This window comes from Diprion similis, chromosome 14 (genome assembly GCF_021155765.1).
Source record: "Diprion similis isolate iyDipSimi1 chromosome 14, iyDipSimi1.1, whole genome shotgun sequence".
Taxonomy (NCBI): Eukaryota; Metazoa; Arthropoda; class Insecta; order Hymenoptera; family Diprionidae; genus Diprion; species Diprion similis.
The window spans coordinates 11,330,986-11,349,896 of NC_060118.1; the positions used below are offsets into that span (position 1 = coordinate 11,330,986).

At 34.4% G+C, this 18,911-nt stretch overlaps 4 protein-coding genes across 5 annotated transcripts in view; 3 read left to right on the forward strand and 1 right to left on the reverse strand.

Moving 5' to 3' along the window:
• Positions 1 to 273: 273 nt before the first annotated feature.
• On the forward strand, positions 274 to 4,907 carry LOC124414762 (pleckstrin homology domain-containing family F member 2). Its single transcript, XM_046895828.1, has 8 exons — positions 274 to 778; positions 1,191 to 1,255; positions 1,522 to 1,659; positions 1,770 to 1,833; positions 2,337 to 2,462; positions 2,569 to 2,675; positions 2,762 to 3,019; positions 3,157 to 4,907. The coding sequence occupies exons 1-8, from the start codon at positions 763 to 765 to the stop codon at positions 3,196 to 3,198; spliced, it is 816 nt and encodes a 271-aa protein (XP_046751784.1). The 5' UTR covers positions 274 to 762; the 3' UTR covers positions 3,199 to 4,907.
• Positions 4,908 to 5,921: 1,014 nt separating this feature from the next.
• Positions 5,922 to 6,686, reverse strand: LOC124414769 (nuclear receptor 2C2-associated protein). Its single transcript, XM_046895836.1, has 3 exons — positions 6,575 to 6,686; positions 6,325 to 6,415; positions 5,922 to 6,247 (listed from the first exon to the last, which is right to left on the reverse strand). Exons 1-3 carry the CDS (start codon positions 6,610 to 6,612, stop codon positions 5,963 to 5,965), a joined length of 414 nt encoding a protein of 137 aa, XP_046751792.1. The 5' UTR covers positions 6,613 to 6,686; the 3' UTR covers positions 5,922 to 5,962.
• Positions 6,687 to 7,004: 318 nt separating this feature from the next.
• LOC124414753 (serine/threonine-protein kinase VRK1-like) lies at positions 7,005 to 11,199 on the forward strand. Its single transcript, XM_046895812.1, is given in 11 exon segments — positions 7,005 to 7,223; positions 8,291 to 8,485; positions 8,562 to 8,687; positions 8,766 to 8,962; positions 9,053 to 9,296; positions 9,411 to 9,611; positions 9,753 to 10,006; positions 10,150 to 10,400; positions 10,512 to 10,675; positions 10,750 to 10,806; positions 10,809 to 11,199. Coding segments are annotated over 10 exon segments (1,704 nt in total). The 5' UTR covers positions 7,005 to 7,223; positions 8,291 to 8,316; the 3' UTR covers positions 10,850 to 11,199.
• A 6,918-nt stretch (positions 11,200 to 18,117) lies between these two features.
• The window catches only part of LOC124414743, a 46,791-nt gene continuing 45,997 nt past the window's right edge, over positions 18,118 to 18,911 (forward strand). For both annotated transcript variants that reach the window (XM_046895789.1, XM_046895790.1), the window contains exon 1: positions 18,118 to 18,244. In XM_046895789.1, the coding sequence (XP_046751745.1) occupies positions 18,154 to 18,244 (91 nt within the window). In that variant the 5' untranslated portion in view covers positions 18,118 to 18,153. The remainder of the gene's footprint in view (positions 18,245 to 18,911) is intronic.

Genomic DNA, 18,911 nt, shown 5'->3' on the forward strand with positions numbered 1-18,911 from the left:
TTTCTAATTTTTCTGAAAATTTACAATAATACCTGCAGAGATCTCAGGAATAATCGTCAACAATTATTCACTGCAAAATAAAATGGAGGAATATCTGACCTCCTCGGAGCGATTGTCAAGTGTTCATAATATATCTAATCAGGGAATATTTGTAACGTTAGAATCGTCGCCAATGATCCATTCTTCTGTTTCATTTTTATATTGTTTTTTGTCATTTGGTCATTTGTATTTGCTTTTTTTAATTCTCTTTATACATCGAAGCGATCGAAGCAACAACAACGTAACGCGCATACCGAAAATCTCGATATCCTAATAATGCAAGTACGCGTAACTACGCTGTTCAAAATCGTGTGTGTGTAGTAAGAGAGAGAAGTATTCTGACGAAATAACCAAAAGGGGCGACACACATCAATTCTTGTGCAAATTGTGTGTATATAATAATATTCTATATACGTGTCACACAGCGAAGTAGACAATATCGTATATTGTTTGGCAAGGGATTGAAAAACAAAAGAAAGCAGCAAGAAGAAGAAAAAAAAACTACGAACTAGTGAATCCGAGTGCATATATACGTACATACATACATATTATATGTATATGCGACGATGAATGGTTAACAACTCGGCTGATATTCGACCCGAGTCATTTGTTCGTGTTTCGATTTTAATTGAATGACTGATAGTAGAGGCAGTAGTACATACGTTTCAAAGTGATTCACGTTTCGAGTGTTTCCTGCTGTTGTTAACCCTGATTCATAGGGCCATGGTTGACCGACTTGGTTAGTTGATTTTCTATCATATACGTACGTCCCTTTATTACAACTTTTGCATCGTTAATTTCATAAAAATACATCGCGATTCGTTCCCGTTACTCCGAAAAGATGTGCAAAGAAAAAAAAAAAAAAAAAAAAAAAGAAGAAGAAGAAGAAGAAAAAAGAAACAAAAATTTAACAGCAAACTTAACGCGATTGGAAAGTTCAAGTTATTCGTAACGCGTTAAAGTGGGCAGTGTAGAATTTTTTGACAGCTGCAACAATCCTACGTGAACGATAATTATCCAGATATTATTAATTTGTATACTCGTGTAAACAGTCTAAATACAAACGGTTCACGCCTTTCAATCGTCTCGTTTAACCACAAGGATATCTTCTTTATATGAAATATACGTTAAACTTGATTATTTATTCACAGTAAACAGCGAAGCCAATGCCAGGCGTATCGCGATGGTGGAAAGCTGCTTTGGCAGCGCGGGCCAGGTAAGAAATATCATATTTTTAAAACACGTCATTTAGAAACAGATTTTGACAAAACGTTTCATCAAAGTTTCATTTCATAGCCAGAACGCAACGCGATCCCTTCGACACTCGTCGACGATGTCAAAAACCTAGATTAGAATCGTGAATAATTAATTAGAGGAGAAAAAGTGTATCGATAAAAAAATATTTCAATGCAATTTGATAGTAGGGTGAATAAATTATGAATAAATTGATAATCGTTACGTTTTTCATGTGTGTATCGATAGCCACTTGCGGTACCTGGGAGGGTATTGGTCGGAGAAGGTGTCCTGACAAAGATGTGTAGAAAAAAGCCAAAACCGCGGCAATTCTTTTTATTCAACGATATACTGGTGTACGGAAATATCGTGATAAACAAGAAAAAAGTAAGCGTATTTTTTCAACAATTTAAATAATGTATTAGAGTAATAAACGAAGCGAAATGTACACGATGCAAGTCTAACGCAAAAAATAACGCCAATAAATTAATTTTCAGTACAACAAACAACATATAATTCCCCTGGAGGAGGTGAAACTTGAATCATTGGCCGACGACGGACGTAAGTTGAATCCTTGGTTGTTTCAAACATTATTTTGCAATGTGATTGTGAAATTTCCCACATTTTCTTGATAATCGTTAGTCATACCGCCCGTATATAAATTTAAATGACATTGCAAAATGAGTAAATTAATTTTGCGTTATTCGTTTTAATTTTTTCCTCCATGCCATTTTGTTCGCTTGGTACATCACAAATCGGCTTTAAATTTATCTACTTGATAAGATAGCGCTTGGCAGAATCCACATGTCCCGGCAGTATCTCTATAATAATATAAGCATATTTTGACGTGTCTTACCAACATGCTTACGATACTTTATATAAATTCTATAAATCAGAATGTGTTCGTAGAGAAAAAAAAAAACGTGTTTAGAGCCGTCGTTTGGATAATTGGATAAATAAATAACCCTTCCTGTGAATATCACAAATTGTATGCAATAATGAAAAATAATGTTAAAATAAAGATACAGAGTTGTGTACATCAGTAATATTAATATTGTTTCTAGAATATCGTAATGGTTGGCTGATAAAAACTGTAATGAAGTCATTCCCTGTTTACGCTGCAACCGGTACAGAGAAGCAAGAATGGATGGCTCACATTACAAAATGTATTGAAGATCTTCTAAGAAAAAGTGAGTAATTGTATATACACGTGATTAAAGAATCATTTTACGAATGCAGCATCGATGATTCATGCATTTTACTACGTGCGTGCATAAATAATCGTTAAAATTTCAGGTGGTAAAAAGCCAGTCGAGATCCACGCCGCCGTTTGGGTACCGGACAACGACGCAAACGTTTGTATGCATTGCAACAAAACACAATTCACAGTTTTAAACAGACGGGTAAATAGTTTTGACAAATAATTGAAGTAATACTGTTCGCACTTGGCTTGTAAATATTAAGAAGAAAAAAAACCGTTTTTTTCTAGCATCACTGCCGGCAATGCGGAGCCGTTGTTTGTGGACCCTGCAGTAACAAAAAACTGCTTCTGCCTGGTCAGGGTGGTGGAAAACCAGTCAGAGTATGCTTACAGTGTTACGACGCCGCCAGTAAAGTTAAAATAGCAACGACTCCTGGCGACAGTCTCAACAACAGCAAAGACGCACCGCGCAATTCTGCCGATAGTTCAGGCGACGATAGTTCGGGTGACGAAGACGACAGCAATAAGGAAGCAAACCACGACGAGGTGAGCAATGAGACGTTTATATAGTTTTTATAAACTGTTCTAACGATGACAACATTTTTCGCAAATATTCACACGTCAGGAAATTGCAAAACCAGGGAAACTTGACAATTCTCACTCATTACTTTCTTGTGTTGCAGCCAAAATTCTACGGTACTGTTAATTCGTTGGATGAGAAGTAAGTAACGCAGCCTAAGGAGGAGCAATATCAGAAGTTATAAATATTGTTTAGTTGAATATTTTTTAAATGAAATATGATTGGAATTTTTGTATAGCTCGATGGTTAAAGGTGAAAATTTATTTATACGTACATTGCAGTAATCATTGTTAGTAATACGTCTCTGATATTTGCTATCAACTTTAAACGGAGCGTGGCTCATCCAGATCTATAAAGAAAAAGAAAAAAAATCATTTCATTACCGTCCCTCCGATCAAACTTTGTATTTTGTGCAATTTTTAGTGAAAGAAAACAAATACTAAACTCTGTTAAAATCGAGTATTTCATTTTTTTTCTTCAATTATTTCTGAGGAAATAATACTTATCCACAAAACACGCATCGAATAAATGCAACAAGAAATAGCTCAGCATATTCATAGCTTGCGTATCAAAGTCATTTGTGAATAATATTAAATTTAACTGCTATCGATAGGTTTGTTTGTAGCTTAATTATTTTTTTTTTTTTTTTTTTTTATCATTTTCCAAGTTTACGTGTCATGAATAAGAACATTTAGCTTCGTCATTGATCTAGCTATAAGACATTAAGTATTACATTTATAACTTTGTGCCTTGTAAACATTGTGAAAAATTTAACTTCCGAATGATTTAAAATTCTCCTAAAACCAATAGTCAACTAGAATTTACGAAAACAAAATAACGATTTACTTATAAATTGAAACAGTTTGGACCTGGGACGTAAAATGAACTGTAAGACGGCTACCTCAGTTGAAAAATGAAAATGCTAATGTTTTTTTGAGACAAAATAATACTTCTGCAACTAAATTGCACATCACAGTTATTTAGCCACGAATACATAGACTGGACTTATTAGTTACGTCAGAGTGTGTAAATATATATATATACATATATATGTATATATGCACTTTTTCTCTGTACAATTCTATGTATGAATATAATATGTATTATGTGCTTGAACCGATGTTATTTCAAGGACCACAAGTTGTGCAACATACTGAGCAATATAACAATGTTTAGTATAATCAGTTGAAATTGGGAGGCGGCTCTAAACTGACAAAGTAAATGATACATTTTTATACGGTAGTGACACATGTATGGTAAATATTTTTGCTACACGTAATATTTTAAAGGCAAACGGATGAGGAGATGAAACTTGAATATATTGTGTGCGTTTTACTGTAAAAATATTCCGCTCACGGCACTAAATAAAATCTGCAAAGTTTCATTCGGAGCAAAATATTACTTCACATATCTCAATTGAATTAGATTTTATCTAATGAATTAAAACACTTGTGTTCGATAAGAATTTGTCTAACAAATTTTGTGACTGTAGAAACGAATGAATTTTATTTTGTGTCTGAACGAATATTTTTCATACAGTTGCGATTGTATGTAAGGTAGAAATCCGTTTCTTACATATTTTTTATATTATAGCTTGAGTCAATTACTAATCTACTTGTGTCACTACCTGCGATAATGATGATAATAAATCATAAAAATTATTATCCTATTTTGGTTAATAGATGCGATATACTTTTTTAACTCTATACATTACACATACATTATATGAAGTAATACGTATAAGGAGCGTAAGAGAATGTGAGAAGAGACACACAGCCATAGGATAATAAGACAGCGAGCTTTTGCTTCGAGAAAGAATGAAAGTAAAAGAGGAATTGGGATGTCCTGGGTAGAGAGAAGAAAAAATTTTTAAATAAATATCAAATACTCAATCAATTTCGTAAGATCTACAGAAACGCAAAGAAGATAATTATCATGCTAATCGGTAGCACGAACTCCATCCACAATTATTACTTGTGATTACGACGGCCTTTAGATAATCTGACCACTGCGTATTCGTCCCACTAAGTGTTTCAACGTACACTATAAATAAATTACTCTTAATGTGAAAAAGTTGTTGGGTGCTCAAGAGAGATAAAAGAATTATTTTTTAATAATCAATATTACTGATCGTATATACGTACGAATTTTGCCAAGTACGTAAATACCTGCATAATGCCTATAAATGCCTTCAAATCACTGTTTTAGATATTTAAAATTTTACTATACCTTACCGTGTGAAATAGGAATAACAATTAATATTACAATACACACACACACACACACACACACACACACATCTGTTCGATAATCATAATACAAGTGTAAGGAAGTATACGTTGCATTTTCGACATACCTGTTACCAAAAAAAAAGTATAAATTGGCAACGAACAATGTTCTTTAATATCAAAATTGAATTTGCCCGTTTAAAAATTCAACAACTCGATACAGTTGTAAATTTAATATCATTGTGGTATAGACCTTTTATCACCTTTTATTTTTGCGTCTCTAACTTTTACACACATGAAGATTAAGTGATTAGACACAGTAAGACAGTATGTGCATACATACACTAAACGATATGATAAGTTTACTTTGTTAGTTATCATAAGTGATGACTGATTGTAAAATTTGAAAAAACTAAAGTTAAAAAAAAGAAATAACAATAAAAAATAAATTGTTACATCAAACTCTGTATCTTTTATGTAATAAATTCAAATTATTTAAGTATGTTCCAGGTGTACCGATGAAATTTATTAATAAACGCTTCAGTTTAGTTTTTTTTAGCATTATGCCGGCAGACAGACGACGAGGGTAGGGTGAATTCTTAGGGTTGAAAAACAGGACCATTCACATTACAAATAAGTGATTTTCAAGATTCATATAATTATTTTCTACTCTTACAATCGTCACGAGTAAAATGACATTTTGTACACAATAATTCGTCCGAAAAAATCTGTACTATTTCCGAAGAGTAATTTGAAAGTTTTAGCTCTCACTTTATCAGTAAGTTGAAACTTTTGAGTGGAATTAATGTCTTCAGGATAGAAAGGCTCTACGGGCTTCAGGCTTTGGTAATCAGATCCAGCTTCTAATTGACAATCCTTACCGACGAATCCGCCTTGAAACTGAATTTCAAACGAGCCTAACTCAATTTCATTTTGAAATTCGACCATTATCCACTGCGGAGAACCCTAAAACATCATCGACTATCAATACGATTCCACACTCGACGTAGAGTCAACAACAACAAATTTTTAATCCCTCTCACCTGATCAGAATTCCAGCAAGTTTCTTCCGACTCGTCGAAAATATATTTTTTCCCATAAGTTTTAACATCTTTATTCAACACTGAACTGACTCTGAAATTCAACCGAATATAAAATGTTGTAACAAAAGACTGTTCCGTGTGATTAGTAAACAAAAAACTTAACCTTAATATGCGAATAAGTATCGATATATATGAAAAAAAAAAAGCCTACACATGAAAATAGAACTCTAAATTATTTTCATAGACTTACCGTGAGTTCCACTTGTATTGCTTGAACATACAAGTCATGATCACAATCGCGAATAGTGAATTGTTCCCGTTGCGATCATAAACATGAGATAACCTAACTTGTCCTAACCTAACATAAGTCTCAATTGGTCACAATAACTCAAAATGCGGTTTCAGCGTTCCGAAATGCATTACTAGAATAATATTTCTGCCATCTACAACGCCATCTGTGATGAGTGATTGAACTTGGAATTGGTAAGCAAAATATAGTTGGTAATTAAAAAAACGGTAAATATTTGAAAACCTTAACATTAATTTGTTCAGATGTTGTATGAGCAATATTTTCGTCATACTTGATCCAACTTTTCTAAGCCTGTTTATAATCATTTCTACCGTAATTTTGATGTTGTCAAATTTTAGTAATATTTAGGAACGCTTGTTCAGCTGATCGGCTCTCAGTCAGAAGCACCGATACGTAAAATGGCGGAAATATGTGTACCGAAAGAAGTTCTGGCAGAATCAGTTGTGAAAAAGTGATTTAAATAAAAAATATTTCTATAAAAATACAGTGTCGAATGATAAGTAATTGATGATTAAAAAAGAAGTGAATAAATCTATAAAAACACAAAACAGTCAGATTTATACATGTGATTAAACAGTGTTGCGTCTAGGTAAAATGAACCTGTATTAATCTTAAGAGGATAGTTTTCAATATTTTTATCATTTGAATTGACGTATTATATTTCGTATCGTTCGTTTGTGTTTTTATCACTTTTTAGTCAATTCCATTCCGTCAAACATTTCGGTGCTATTATCGCGATAATATGACCCGTCTTTTATTTTATTTATTTGATTCTTTCTGTTTCACAGATATCAACACAACCAAGTGATTCAAGTTATTCTTAACGTTTACGTGATACTTTGAAAGTAAAAATTAGCCAATCACAACCTGATTCGTTGTCACCCAAATTTCCCCTCTAGAAGTTGTAATCTTAATCATTTCTTTTTCATATTTACCAAATTATGTACATACTACCTAATGACTTAACTGTTGCGTTAATATACGTTCGATACTTGCTACATTTGTCGTATAATTTCTTGTGAAATTTCTTAATAATTACGTTACGCGTTTGTCTTCGTCAATTCAACAAGGATAAAAGTTCAACAGCTACGTTGTTTTAACCAGAATTCATCGCCTCTTCGTTCGATAAATACCAATGAGAACGTCTTTAGCTTGAAATCAAATTTCATCGATCATATTCCAACTGTATTGATATATACGTAGGCTATATATTATAATATATATTGTTGTATTTTATACAGTTTATATCACTAACATAGCCAAGTAAGACTTTAATCATAAGTCTAATAGAAAATTAAAAATATCAAATACAAAATACTTCAAATTACTGTCAAATGCAATGTCGCTACAAAATAAAAAAGGCCAAAAGAAACAAAACAAAAAAGAAATGAAATGGAACAAGACTTGAAACTCTGCGTAATCGTAAGCGCTTCGTTTAATATTAGTTGTAACATATTTCTCAAGATGAAAACAAAAAATGTTCAACTTTTATGTCTCGCATGAAAATCTTCATTTTCTAATAGAACATAAAGTTTGTATCTTTTACTTCGTTCGTATCTCACAACCTCCCTACATTCCTGGCTTGACGTGCACCTCTCGTTACCAATGTTTGACAATTTTTATTATTTTTTTTAAACAAAATCTATACTTTCGCAGCCGGCGTGAATGAGTGAAAGGCGACGATGGCACCACAGCAGCGAGCTGAGGAAATACCTGTTAAGAGAGTGGCAGCTCCCGGATGCCGATTACCGGCGCGTTTTCCAGCCGGTGAAATATTGACCGACGTTACTCAGCGCCAATGGAGATTAGGCCAACCGATAGGATACGGAGGATTCGGAGATATTTATCTTGGTAAGTTTCTTCCGTGAAAAAATTATTTGTATTTTTCTATCCCGCAAACGATGTAAAGATTTTTTACAAATTTCAGCCTCAAATGTTGTCAATCGAACTGCCGGTCACGATGCGAGATACGTGATAAAGATCGAACCGCACAACAATGGACCGCTCTTTGTTGAAATGAATTTCTACATAAGAGCTGCTCAATGGCACATGAGTGAGTGAAAACCTGATTAGTCTGCTTTTAAATTGGCTATTTTAATCCGCATTCTTGATAATTGTTCTTCGTTCACAGTCGAGAGCTGGTGCAAGCAGCAGAGAATAAGGAGAGTCGGAGTTCCGACCTACGAAGGGTCGGGATCGCACATGTTCAGAGGACAACGATACAGGTTTCTGGTATTACCTCGGTACGGGATGGACGTCAATAAGTTGTTCCTAGCCCGAGGGCGAAAGCTTCACGCAAGAACGGTTTACGCCCTTGCCGTTCAGATGGTAAGTCGTACGATTCGGTTCTCTCTTTTGTTCATCCCTAAAATTTTTCTACGTTTTCAACCCATTATCATCGTCTTTCCGTGATTACAGCTTAACGCGCTGGAATATATTCACAGTCGAGGATACGCTCATGCGGACGTTAAAGGCTCAAATATTTTATTAAACATCGAGGCTAAAGATTTGGTTGAACAAGAGCCAGAAGCATACCTGGTCGATTACGGCCTGGCATTTCGTTTCCGAACAAGATCCGGCACTCACAAGCCTTTTGCACACGACGAAAGAAGAGCGCATGAAGGAACTTTAGAATTTACATCGCGCGACGCGCACCACGGAAGTAAGTATAACCGAATAATTGTTCGATTTGATATACAAGTAATCTCCAAAAATGAAAGTTTCTCTTTGGTAGATTTAATATATTTTATTAATGAAAAAAAAATTTTTTCTGCAGCACATTCCAGGAGAGGTGATCTAGAAACACTGGGCTATAATTTAATACAATGGTTATGTGGTCGTCTTCCATGGGAAAAAGAAAGCGGAGGCATGTCCATCGCTACCAGCCCCGAGTCTGTTCAGGAGCAGAAAGAATTCGCACTTTCTGACGTGCCCCGTTTTATGCGCGAATGTTTTCCGTCCGAACAATATCCACCTGGTAAGTTAATCAGTTAATCATACTGTTGTTTATTGTTAATTTTTTTTTCTTTTTTTCTTTTTCACATAAATTTTTTAGTCCAACAAACGATTTCAATTATCATAAATAATTATCGAATTTCATTGTTTTTATCTTGAACAGCAACGCTGACAAAGTATATGCAGTACGTGGCAAATCTGGGATTTGAGACGAGACCTGATTACAATTTTCTAAGATCATTATTCTCGAGAAGCGCGTGGAAAAATGACACAACAGTTGCCTCGCCCAACTCGCTAGTATCCTCGAAAAAAGCTCACAAACGTACACCAAATGAAAATATTTCCTATTCAAGACCCATAAAACGGTTGTGCATCAGAAATGCAGCCCGAAAACCGTGCGTACCTGTAAACTGCGAAGTGAGTATCATTATTATAAATCATTTAATATTCCAACTTTAAAACCTGACTTGAAGATTAGTGAATTTTTTCTTCCTATACAATTTTTCAAACGATTATGCAAAGAAGGTAAACAAATGTGTAACCATCGCAATGTCTTCTAGATGCGGATGACAAGAAAAAACCACCCGACGAATTCCAAATCACAATTTAGTTGGGAGGAAGTATTAGCCAGACATCCCGATAAGGTGGCAAAGTTACACCCTTTAGGACCTCCGTTGTCTCCACCACTTACACCGCCACCTTCGCCACCCCCACCCGCACTCCCTACCTACGCAATGCTGCAAGTACTTCAAAGGATTAAGGAAAAACAATCAGGCTCAATAAAGTCGAGAAATTCATCGAAAACCTTGGAGTGAGTATGCAGTAAAAATTGATAAAATTATTCACAATTTCAAGGGTATTTCGATGCTGAGGTATTATATTGAAAGTACTAAATCGATTTTCCCATCTTTCTCACAATCAGTCAAGAGCTAAAGGCGAAATGGATGACGCCAGCTATGGAGGCGGTTGCGATGCAGCTCCAAAACAGACTGGCAAGATTGGTAATCAGTACGTCGAAGAAAAAATCAGCGACGTGTTGCTCACCGAGGCTGACAAGATCGCGAGCTGCTTTATTGAACCGACAACGTAAGAGCACGTCCCGAAACATTTGCAGAAGTGAGTTTTTGTCGTAACCGATTGATACACGTTGAACTTTACAGCCGGCTTTGGGGAAAAGATACTTCAAAGAATGTTGGATTCTTCCGGTCCCATCACTGGAAAACTGGAAATCGTGAAATCGAGAAAAGGCGGACGCGTTAGGACGGCGTAAATTTTTCTTCAACTAAAAATTGACATCACACGTTTCGCGCTTCGTCGTTACCTAGAGGACGAAGAAAAAAGTCCTTTAACGGAAGAAATATTGACAAATGGAATAACGAGTGTCGAGTCGTGGACGCTTGAATGAGTATTGTTTCATAGATTCTCATTAGTTAATTAGCTTATATTAAGTTCGACGATCACCCGTGATGGACAAATTTTTTCTTATCGTTTATATAATTTATATGCTCTATATACAATATACGATCGTTACGTGTCTCAAAAATTGAATAAGACTGTTCCTTCCCGTATGAGTTAGATTTATTTGACAAAAGATGGAAAAATTCAGTGGAAATTAAAAACAAATAAGAATAAGAATAATAAAAAACCGATATTCAACTTGTGAGAAGAAAAGAAAAAGAACAAAAGCAAAATAAGAAAATTTATTTAAAAATATCGAAACCGCAGCCAGTTATTATAATGTCTTTCGTTACGATGTTTGACACTAGACCATTGCATTATGTAGTATTAACTTGCTATCATCTATATTTAAATGATATAAAACAAAAGGATTGCGCATATAATTTTATAATTAATTAATATTCTGTGAATGCAAATAGCTATATGCAATCTCCTACTTTGTTATTGTTATTATTATTATTATTATTATTATTATTTTCACTGTTGTACATTTAATTTTTAATTATCATTATCATCATTCTATAAAGCATAACAATAAGTCTAGTTAGCGGTAATTGTAGGTTTAATCTCGCGCGTACCTTTGCAGTTCTAATCACTTTATATTGTACGTTCTATTTACGTTTGTGTTGTCCATAATTATTTGTAAAATCGATTTTAAATACGCCGTAGTTTCAAACGTCCTTTAATTATCTTTTTCTTTATTTTATTTTCTTTCCAGGATTACATTTTTTTATTATTATTATTATTATTATTTTCCTCTTTAAACCTGATTCGAGTGTTCGGATTCAAACAGCAATAGTTCTCAAAGTGGAAATTAGCGATTCTACGAAACGTCCGATAAACTAACAATAAGATTCTTAGAACACAACGAACTATAAATATCATAGACCAAAAATGGGAAAACTTACAGTTGATCAAGAATTACGCAAAAAAATACAACAATTTTCTGCAAAAGCACTGGAATAACTTAACAATATATTTTTCATTTCTAATGATATAATTTGTTTAATTGTGGCTTATAGGAAAATATCCTTTTCCATGATTCGTGGATATAAGTTTTCGTTTCAAAAGACTTTATTCTTACGCGGGATAAACGGGTTGGATTTTTTTAATTTCTATTTTTTTTTTTTATTTTCATCAAGTCAGCTTCCAGATTTCTAACAATTTTGAAAAAAAAAAAAAAAAAAAAAAAAAAACTGGAGGCTGTATTTGTGTCGCGAAAATATGATAATAAATACAGGACAATGCAAATAATACTTCAAGTTTAAAACTAATTCGCTTATCCAATAAGTTTATGATGTTACTCATATTTCTCTCATTACTCTTCATTTTTTCAACATCGCGAGTCTTTGTATTATTTTCAAAAATGATGAAAACTTTTTTTTATTCCATATCAACACATTATAGTATACAGAAATATATCACATATTTGAAGAGAGCGAGAGCGAAAGAGAGAGAGAGAGAGAGAGAGAGAAAAGAAACACCAACAAATGAATTTCCTAATTTACTTACGTGTCAAGATTATGTCGAGTGTAAATACGTTGCGTTAATTTCGTTTGAAAATCGTTCCTCCTGTAAACATATACGCGTGTAACCGGGAATCAATAAAATCCTATTAAATATATAATGATTATTATAGAGTTATATGTATATATTATATGTATATCATACGAATATAGCTTATAAAGTACGCTGCTACACAATTATCGATGATTTTCAATAAACCGAAAACTGGCTAATTACGTCTCACGAGAATACGAAAAACAAAAAAAAAACAAAAAAAAAAAAAAAAAAAACTACCTTTATTTTATGTTTTTAATTTTTCCGCTTAACCTGTGTTCTTTATTACTTTATTTCTACTTTAATTTTACAAGTATCACATTTCTAACGTGATAATTATATGGTAGTAAAAAAAAAGAGAAAGAAAACGTAACATTGGTATATATAAAATGAAAATTTTCAAATAAATTCTAACAAAATATTATTATTATTATTATTATTATAAATATGCTATTATCTAATAAATTCTATAAACGATTCTTTCTTATTGTCATTTTGATATATTAAGGCAAAATAAATCATGATATATGTATAGTAAGAATAATATACCCATAATCTATAATCACTCTTTCAAATCATTCCGAATCCTATCCTCGCGTCAAAGAGAAAATAAATAAATAAACTACAATGAATAACAGTAATTGTTCATGTAATGAAAAATAATGTGAAATAAAATTTCGAAAATGGGAAAGAACAATAATATAGGATTATATTCATTAAATTCAAACGCTTCCGGAACAGTTACGTGTGTGTCTATATATATATGTATATATATATATATATGCACCGTGATCAAGACGTCTTACGATCTGTTGGTTTTAAAAATACATAAACAGATTCGTCGTAGACAACAGGTTGAGCAGCTATTTATCAGCTGCTCACTCTCTAAAAATATATCCTCGTCATCGAATCAACTTACACGAGCATTATACATATATATACATATATATATATATAATATACTCATCTTTTATATAGGTTTAATAATAAAATATCAATAATATATACACGAGTGGAGTTCAAAAAATTGGCGTTGAATCAAAATAAGTAGTTTCACTTCGAAGGAGAAAAAAAAAATTAGAAGGAAATTTGAGGAGAAAACAAAAAAAAAAAAAAAAAAAAAAAAAAATCCCGAACGAAGGTGAAAAAATAGCTGTTTAATAAAAATAAATAACGTTAAAGAAAAAAATAAGTTGGTTCGAAAATCCCCGGTGGGTTGGGGGAGAAAAAAAATAGGCAAAGCAAGAAAAAATAATCATCAACTGATTTTCCGTATAGTATACGTAATAGTAAGTAAGTAAGTAAGTATTATAGAGTAAATTAAGAATATGCAGGCAGGGTTAGAAGAACGTACGCGAGCGATACTCGCGCGATGTTCGTAATCCATTCACCATTCATCCCGTTCCTGGATGCAACAGCAGCCGCTCTACTCTGCCCCCGTCTAATAATAGAACGGCGATCCGTGTACAAATATATGGTATATTCGTCGTCTGCGTTTTGTGGATATGGTCACCCATACTAACTATAGCGTGAGCATCGCGTCACCGCCCCCACATATGCGTAAAAACCAAAGAGCGTGCGTACGAGAATACAATTCGTATTTATCTGTACCTTATTTATAGGATTTTGACGAATTTTTGCCGCCCCATCAACTTCAAATAATTCGAAAACAATTGCATAAATTTTTGCAGATTTTTGCACTCCGTTTTGTGATCAAAGTTTCTTATGGAAATAACGTGGAAAAAACTTGTTTTTTTTTTTTTTTCAAAAATTTGTCGATACCCTAGAAAAAGAATCATCTTCCTGTCGAATACCAGATTCTTACGAAATTGAATTTTTATCGTAACGTGCGTTGTTTTCTTATTTCAACAATTACTTCGTTGGAACGAATATTTCAAAATACAATATTTAAGCACGTTTTGTTCTATTACGGTTTATCGAATTTCGTACGATTTCAAAAACCACGGAAGTCTTAACTAACGGTTTTTCAATCACCACGAATCGTTACGATAACGAATTACCAACTTCAACGTGATATAGTTTATGTCACATTATTATCTGATTTAAGTTTAAACTTAAAGTTCGTACATTAAAAAAAAAAAAGCGTTTCTACACTGCATGTAATGAAAGTTTTTCAGTAAAAATTCAAATTTCGACATATCGTTACAAATGTAACTAATCAATTTTGACATCGTTTTCATAGCTAAACGGTATATAACATGAAACCGCCGATGGTGGTTCGTCGAATAAAAATAAGACGGTTAAACGAATTAGGCATTAAAAAAAAAAAAAGAGAAAAAGAGAGAGAGAGAGAGAGAGAGAGAGAGAGACAAAGCACGCACGACACATACAACCAATGAATTACTTACTAATCACCGCGACTGGTGATTGGAGTTGGACAAAATGCTGCAAGAGGATCATTAGATGGCAAGTAGGTATACAGCCGCAGAATAATACCGTCGCGTCGTTGAAAAAGAGGGTGAGTGAAACGGTCGCTTATTCATCGCGATGAATTAGAGCACATATAAAAAATTCTTTCAACACACACGCACACGCACACACACACACAACATACGTATAGACAGACGCCTTCCTCACCCTCGCCCTCACGAATCCCTCCAGAGTCGAGCATCGTCCTGTCCTATACGATATTACGTACGCGTAGGGAGGTCCAGTGTGTAGACAAAAAGAGATTTGATTGTGAGCGGCGAAGTGCATCGCAGCAGCCTGAGGATGAGCCGAGAGATGACGAGCAATGGTGTACATTGTATGTACATACATCCATGATCCGTATACACATAATACTAACTCGTGTGGGATTGATGAACGAAGCGCGTTGCCCCGAGTACTCGCATCGCGGCAGGTTCATCGGGTGAATGTGAGTATGTATGCATGTATGGATGGATGTATATAATCATGTGTGTGTGTGTGTGTACTACGTACGTAAGTTCAACGGTCTGTGGCCGTCGCGGCGTCGAGACTAATCGGTGATCCGTGATCATCGAGTCCGTGACTAAGAGACAGACTCATGGATGCCAGATTCGTCTACTTATCACCAAATTGGCTACTTTGACCGCGGCTGTTTGGCGGCGAATTTTTGTTTGTTTGGCGACACGACGATTTTTGTCTATTTCTGTTTCTGTTTCTGTTTCTGTTTCTTTTTTTTTTTTCTTCAAACAGATCTCTGTAGCCAAGGAATAGCCGCTCTTTAACCGATCCACAATTTTTATTAACACCCCGATTAAAATTATCGTGACAAGGATTTCAATTTTAAAAGTTGAATCACCCGGAAGTAAGTATATACACTTGTTCTTTTGTCTACGTATGAATTTTCAACGCCAACTTTTGCCGCCTTTGTGAAACCTTTGGATTTGATTGCCTACTTTTGCGTACCCTCATTGAGCTTTCGGTAAGTTTAGATGTCGGAATGTACGTTTAAAATTGTAATTTTTCGAAAGCACTATTTCATTGGTCTCATCTTGGGGGGGGGGGGGGGGGGGGGGGTTGAATCAAGAATTTTGTCCAGATTCAGCGGTAGCTTCGACCGCCATGGTTTAATGTATGGAAAATTTTGTTTTTGTCAGACTGATCACCGATTTTTAGCTATTTAATACAAAGTGACGATAACTGAAAAAAAAAAAATTAGGAAGTTTCATTTTCCCCAAACAATTTTTTTTCCCCATATCGGTCGAAGCTACTGTACACAGAATCTGGTCGAAATTCTGAATCTCGTCTACCAACGACTACCCCGAGCGATAGGAAAAACCAAAAAACTTGTGGTATTTGGAAATTGCGATTTAAGGGGCTCTCTTTCGTCCATACAGCAACTGAGAATCAGTCATCAATTCTTCCATGTTTCACCCGACATGTTCACATACCTAATAATCGTACAGAAAATCGGTCAGCATGTAATATGATTTCAGGGAATACTTTAGTTTTAGAATGTCTCGACGAATTCCGTCTCCTCTGCATCATCATCATCATCTTTTTCTCCTCGCTACAATCTCAACGTCATTTAACACCTGCAATTTTCGATTATCGTGTTCTGTTTTTCCTTACAGAGTAATTCTAATTCCAAAATAATTTCACCATTTCGTGACATCGGATAATATCACATGAATTTAAATTATATGATTTTGAATGATTTCATGTGTTACACCAAAAAAATTTCGCACAAGTTATATATAATTCACGAGATGGATTCCCAAGGATTTCATATACAATTTCGATAAAGTATAATTTCTTCGTCCGATTTTCAACCGATTTCGAACGAGGATGTGGGGTTAATTTCAGGAGTGAATAACCCCTCGATCTTCCTCATCTCCCGTAACACCAAACATCAAATCTCAGGTTAAAAATCACAAATAAATGCACATGAAAACCATGCGATACCCTACAGTAAGTGAATAATTAAAATGACCGGATGGATGCAAAGCATCGGCATCGGCATCGGCATCGGCATCGCCAGCAGCAGAGCAGCAGCAGCAGCAGCAGCAGCAGCCGCGCACTCCTCGCATGCATCGCTCGCATATAAGTATGTGAGTATGCGTTGAGTATATCCATGATACGGAGAATCGAGGAGACTGTTTCTCTGCTGCTTTAGTCTGCTTTAGTCCGTGTCGCGACTTCGCGCCGAGGGGATGTCGTTCTTCCTCGAGCGTTCATCGCACGCTGCTTGCCTCCTCCCTGATCTTATTTACTCTTTCTTTCTTTCTATCTTTCCTTCTTTCTTTCTTTTCGTTTTTTTTTTTTACACGCGTGCACGCGGTGCGGTATATTGCAACAGTGGACTGACTCGTCGTGTGATCCCTTGTAAAGTACAGCTGCTTTGTCGCATCTAGTCGATCCTTAAATTTTCTCTCTACTAACAACAACTCGTCGATAATAAGAGAAGAAAATTATTTCTTAAAATAACCGAGTAAACAACAACAATAATAGTAATAATAATAATAATATACTTGGTGGAGAAGAGAGAAGAATAGTAAAAATCAAATATCAATATTCAAAATAAGAGTTTTTTCAAGAAACTAATTCGTCGTTCGTTATTCATTTAATACTAAAAGTGATGTGATGATGATTATATAATTATAAACAAACAGTGACAATATTTTTCGTTCTTTCCACTACTACTACCACCACCACCTCCTCCTTCTCCTTCTCCTTTTTCTCCTGTTTCTGTTCCTCTATCGCCGTTAATCATTCTTGGTGACTATAGTGATTGAGTATATACAATATAATAATATCCTGTAATTTCATAATTCGTGAAAAACCGCAGTGATTATTGTTGTAAGAGTTCGTTCCAAGTTAACGTTATAAAATAATTATATATACAATATATCATATCAATATTCTTCCTATATACATATATATATATATATATATATATATATATATATGACATATTCCATGAAAAATCCACAGCCGTATACAGTGTCCATCGGGTGTATTACTTGTAATTGTAAAAAATCATTTATACCCAGATACACATCGTGCAACGATACTGAATTGATCAATAAGCCTTCAACCGGCTGGATAATTAAATAATAATGGGAAGCGAGGCTGCAGCTACCAGTGGAAACGTCCGATCGAGCACCGTCGTTGATTCAGATGGATCCGATACATGGGAAGATTTTTTCGGTAAGTTCCGCGTCTCTCTCTCTCTCTCTTTCTCTCTCTTTCTCTTTCTCTTTCTCTTTCTCTCCTAATGAATGAATTACCTATCTTTCTGCGGTTTGTTGCGTTAAATATTTTTCAATACGATATACTGTCTGGTATATCCTTGTCCATCGCATTAACGTTCTTAGAATTAATTTCGTCAGCGTCGTTTGGCCATATATATATATCGTCAATCGTCGTTATTATCGATATATGTATATAACAGAAGAATAATTCTTTTGTATTACTTACTTTTCTTAGTAGTCATAATGTATATTTTCGCACCAACGAATCGCGATCATGACAATATTTATATATGGGGTATTCCACGCGAACTCTCGATCATTGTTGAACGAACCCTGATCATCTGAAAATCATTTCATATTTTTTTTCTAACATTCTACTACTCGGTAAGAAACGTGACCTGAGTTTTTTTTTTTTTTTTTTTATTTTTTTTAAATTTCAAGTCAGTTGCGAATGCCCATTTTTTAACTGTGAAACGGAATATTTACAAGTAAATTGACACTATTTTTAAGCTTACGATTTTATCCTGTGATTAATTTCGGGTTTAAAAATTCAAAATTTCAAACGTATGGTGATGAAAAAAAAAAAATAGAAAAAAAATTAGGCCCTCGTTTTCCTTAACGGG

Excerpts from the sequence above, each read along its gene's own strand:
- LOC124414762 (XM_046895828.1), top strand. Across the intron at positions 1,256-1,521 it reads GCTTTGGCAGCGCGGGCCAG|CCACTTGCGGTACCTGGGAG; the intron begins GTAAGAAATATC and ends GTGTATCGATAG. Across the intron at positions 2,463-2,568 it reads TGAAGATCTTCTAAGAAAAA|GTGGTAAAAAGCCAGTCGAG; the intron begins GTGAGTAATTGT and ends TTAAAATTTCAG.
- LOC124414769 (XM_046895836.1), bottom strand. The coding sequence starts at position 6,612 with ATGACTTGTATGTTCAAGCAATACAAGTGGAACTCACG. Across the intron at positions 6,416-6,574 it reads CAATACAAGTGGAACTCACG|AGTCAGTTCAGTGTTGAATA; the intron begins GTAAGTCTATGA and ends GTTGAATTTCAG. Across the intron at positions 6,248-6,324 it reads CTTGCTGGAATTCTGATCAG|GGTTCTCCGCAGTGGATAAT; the intron begins GTGAGAGGGATT and ends ATGATGTTTTAG.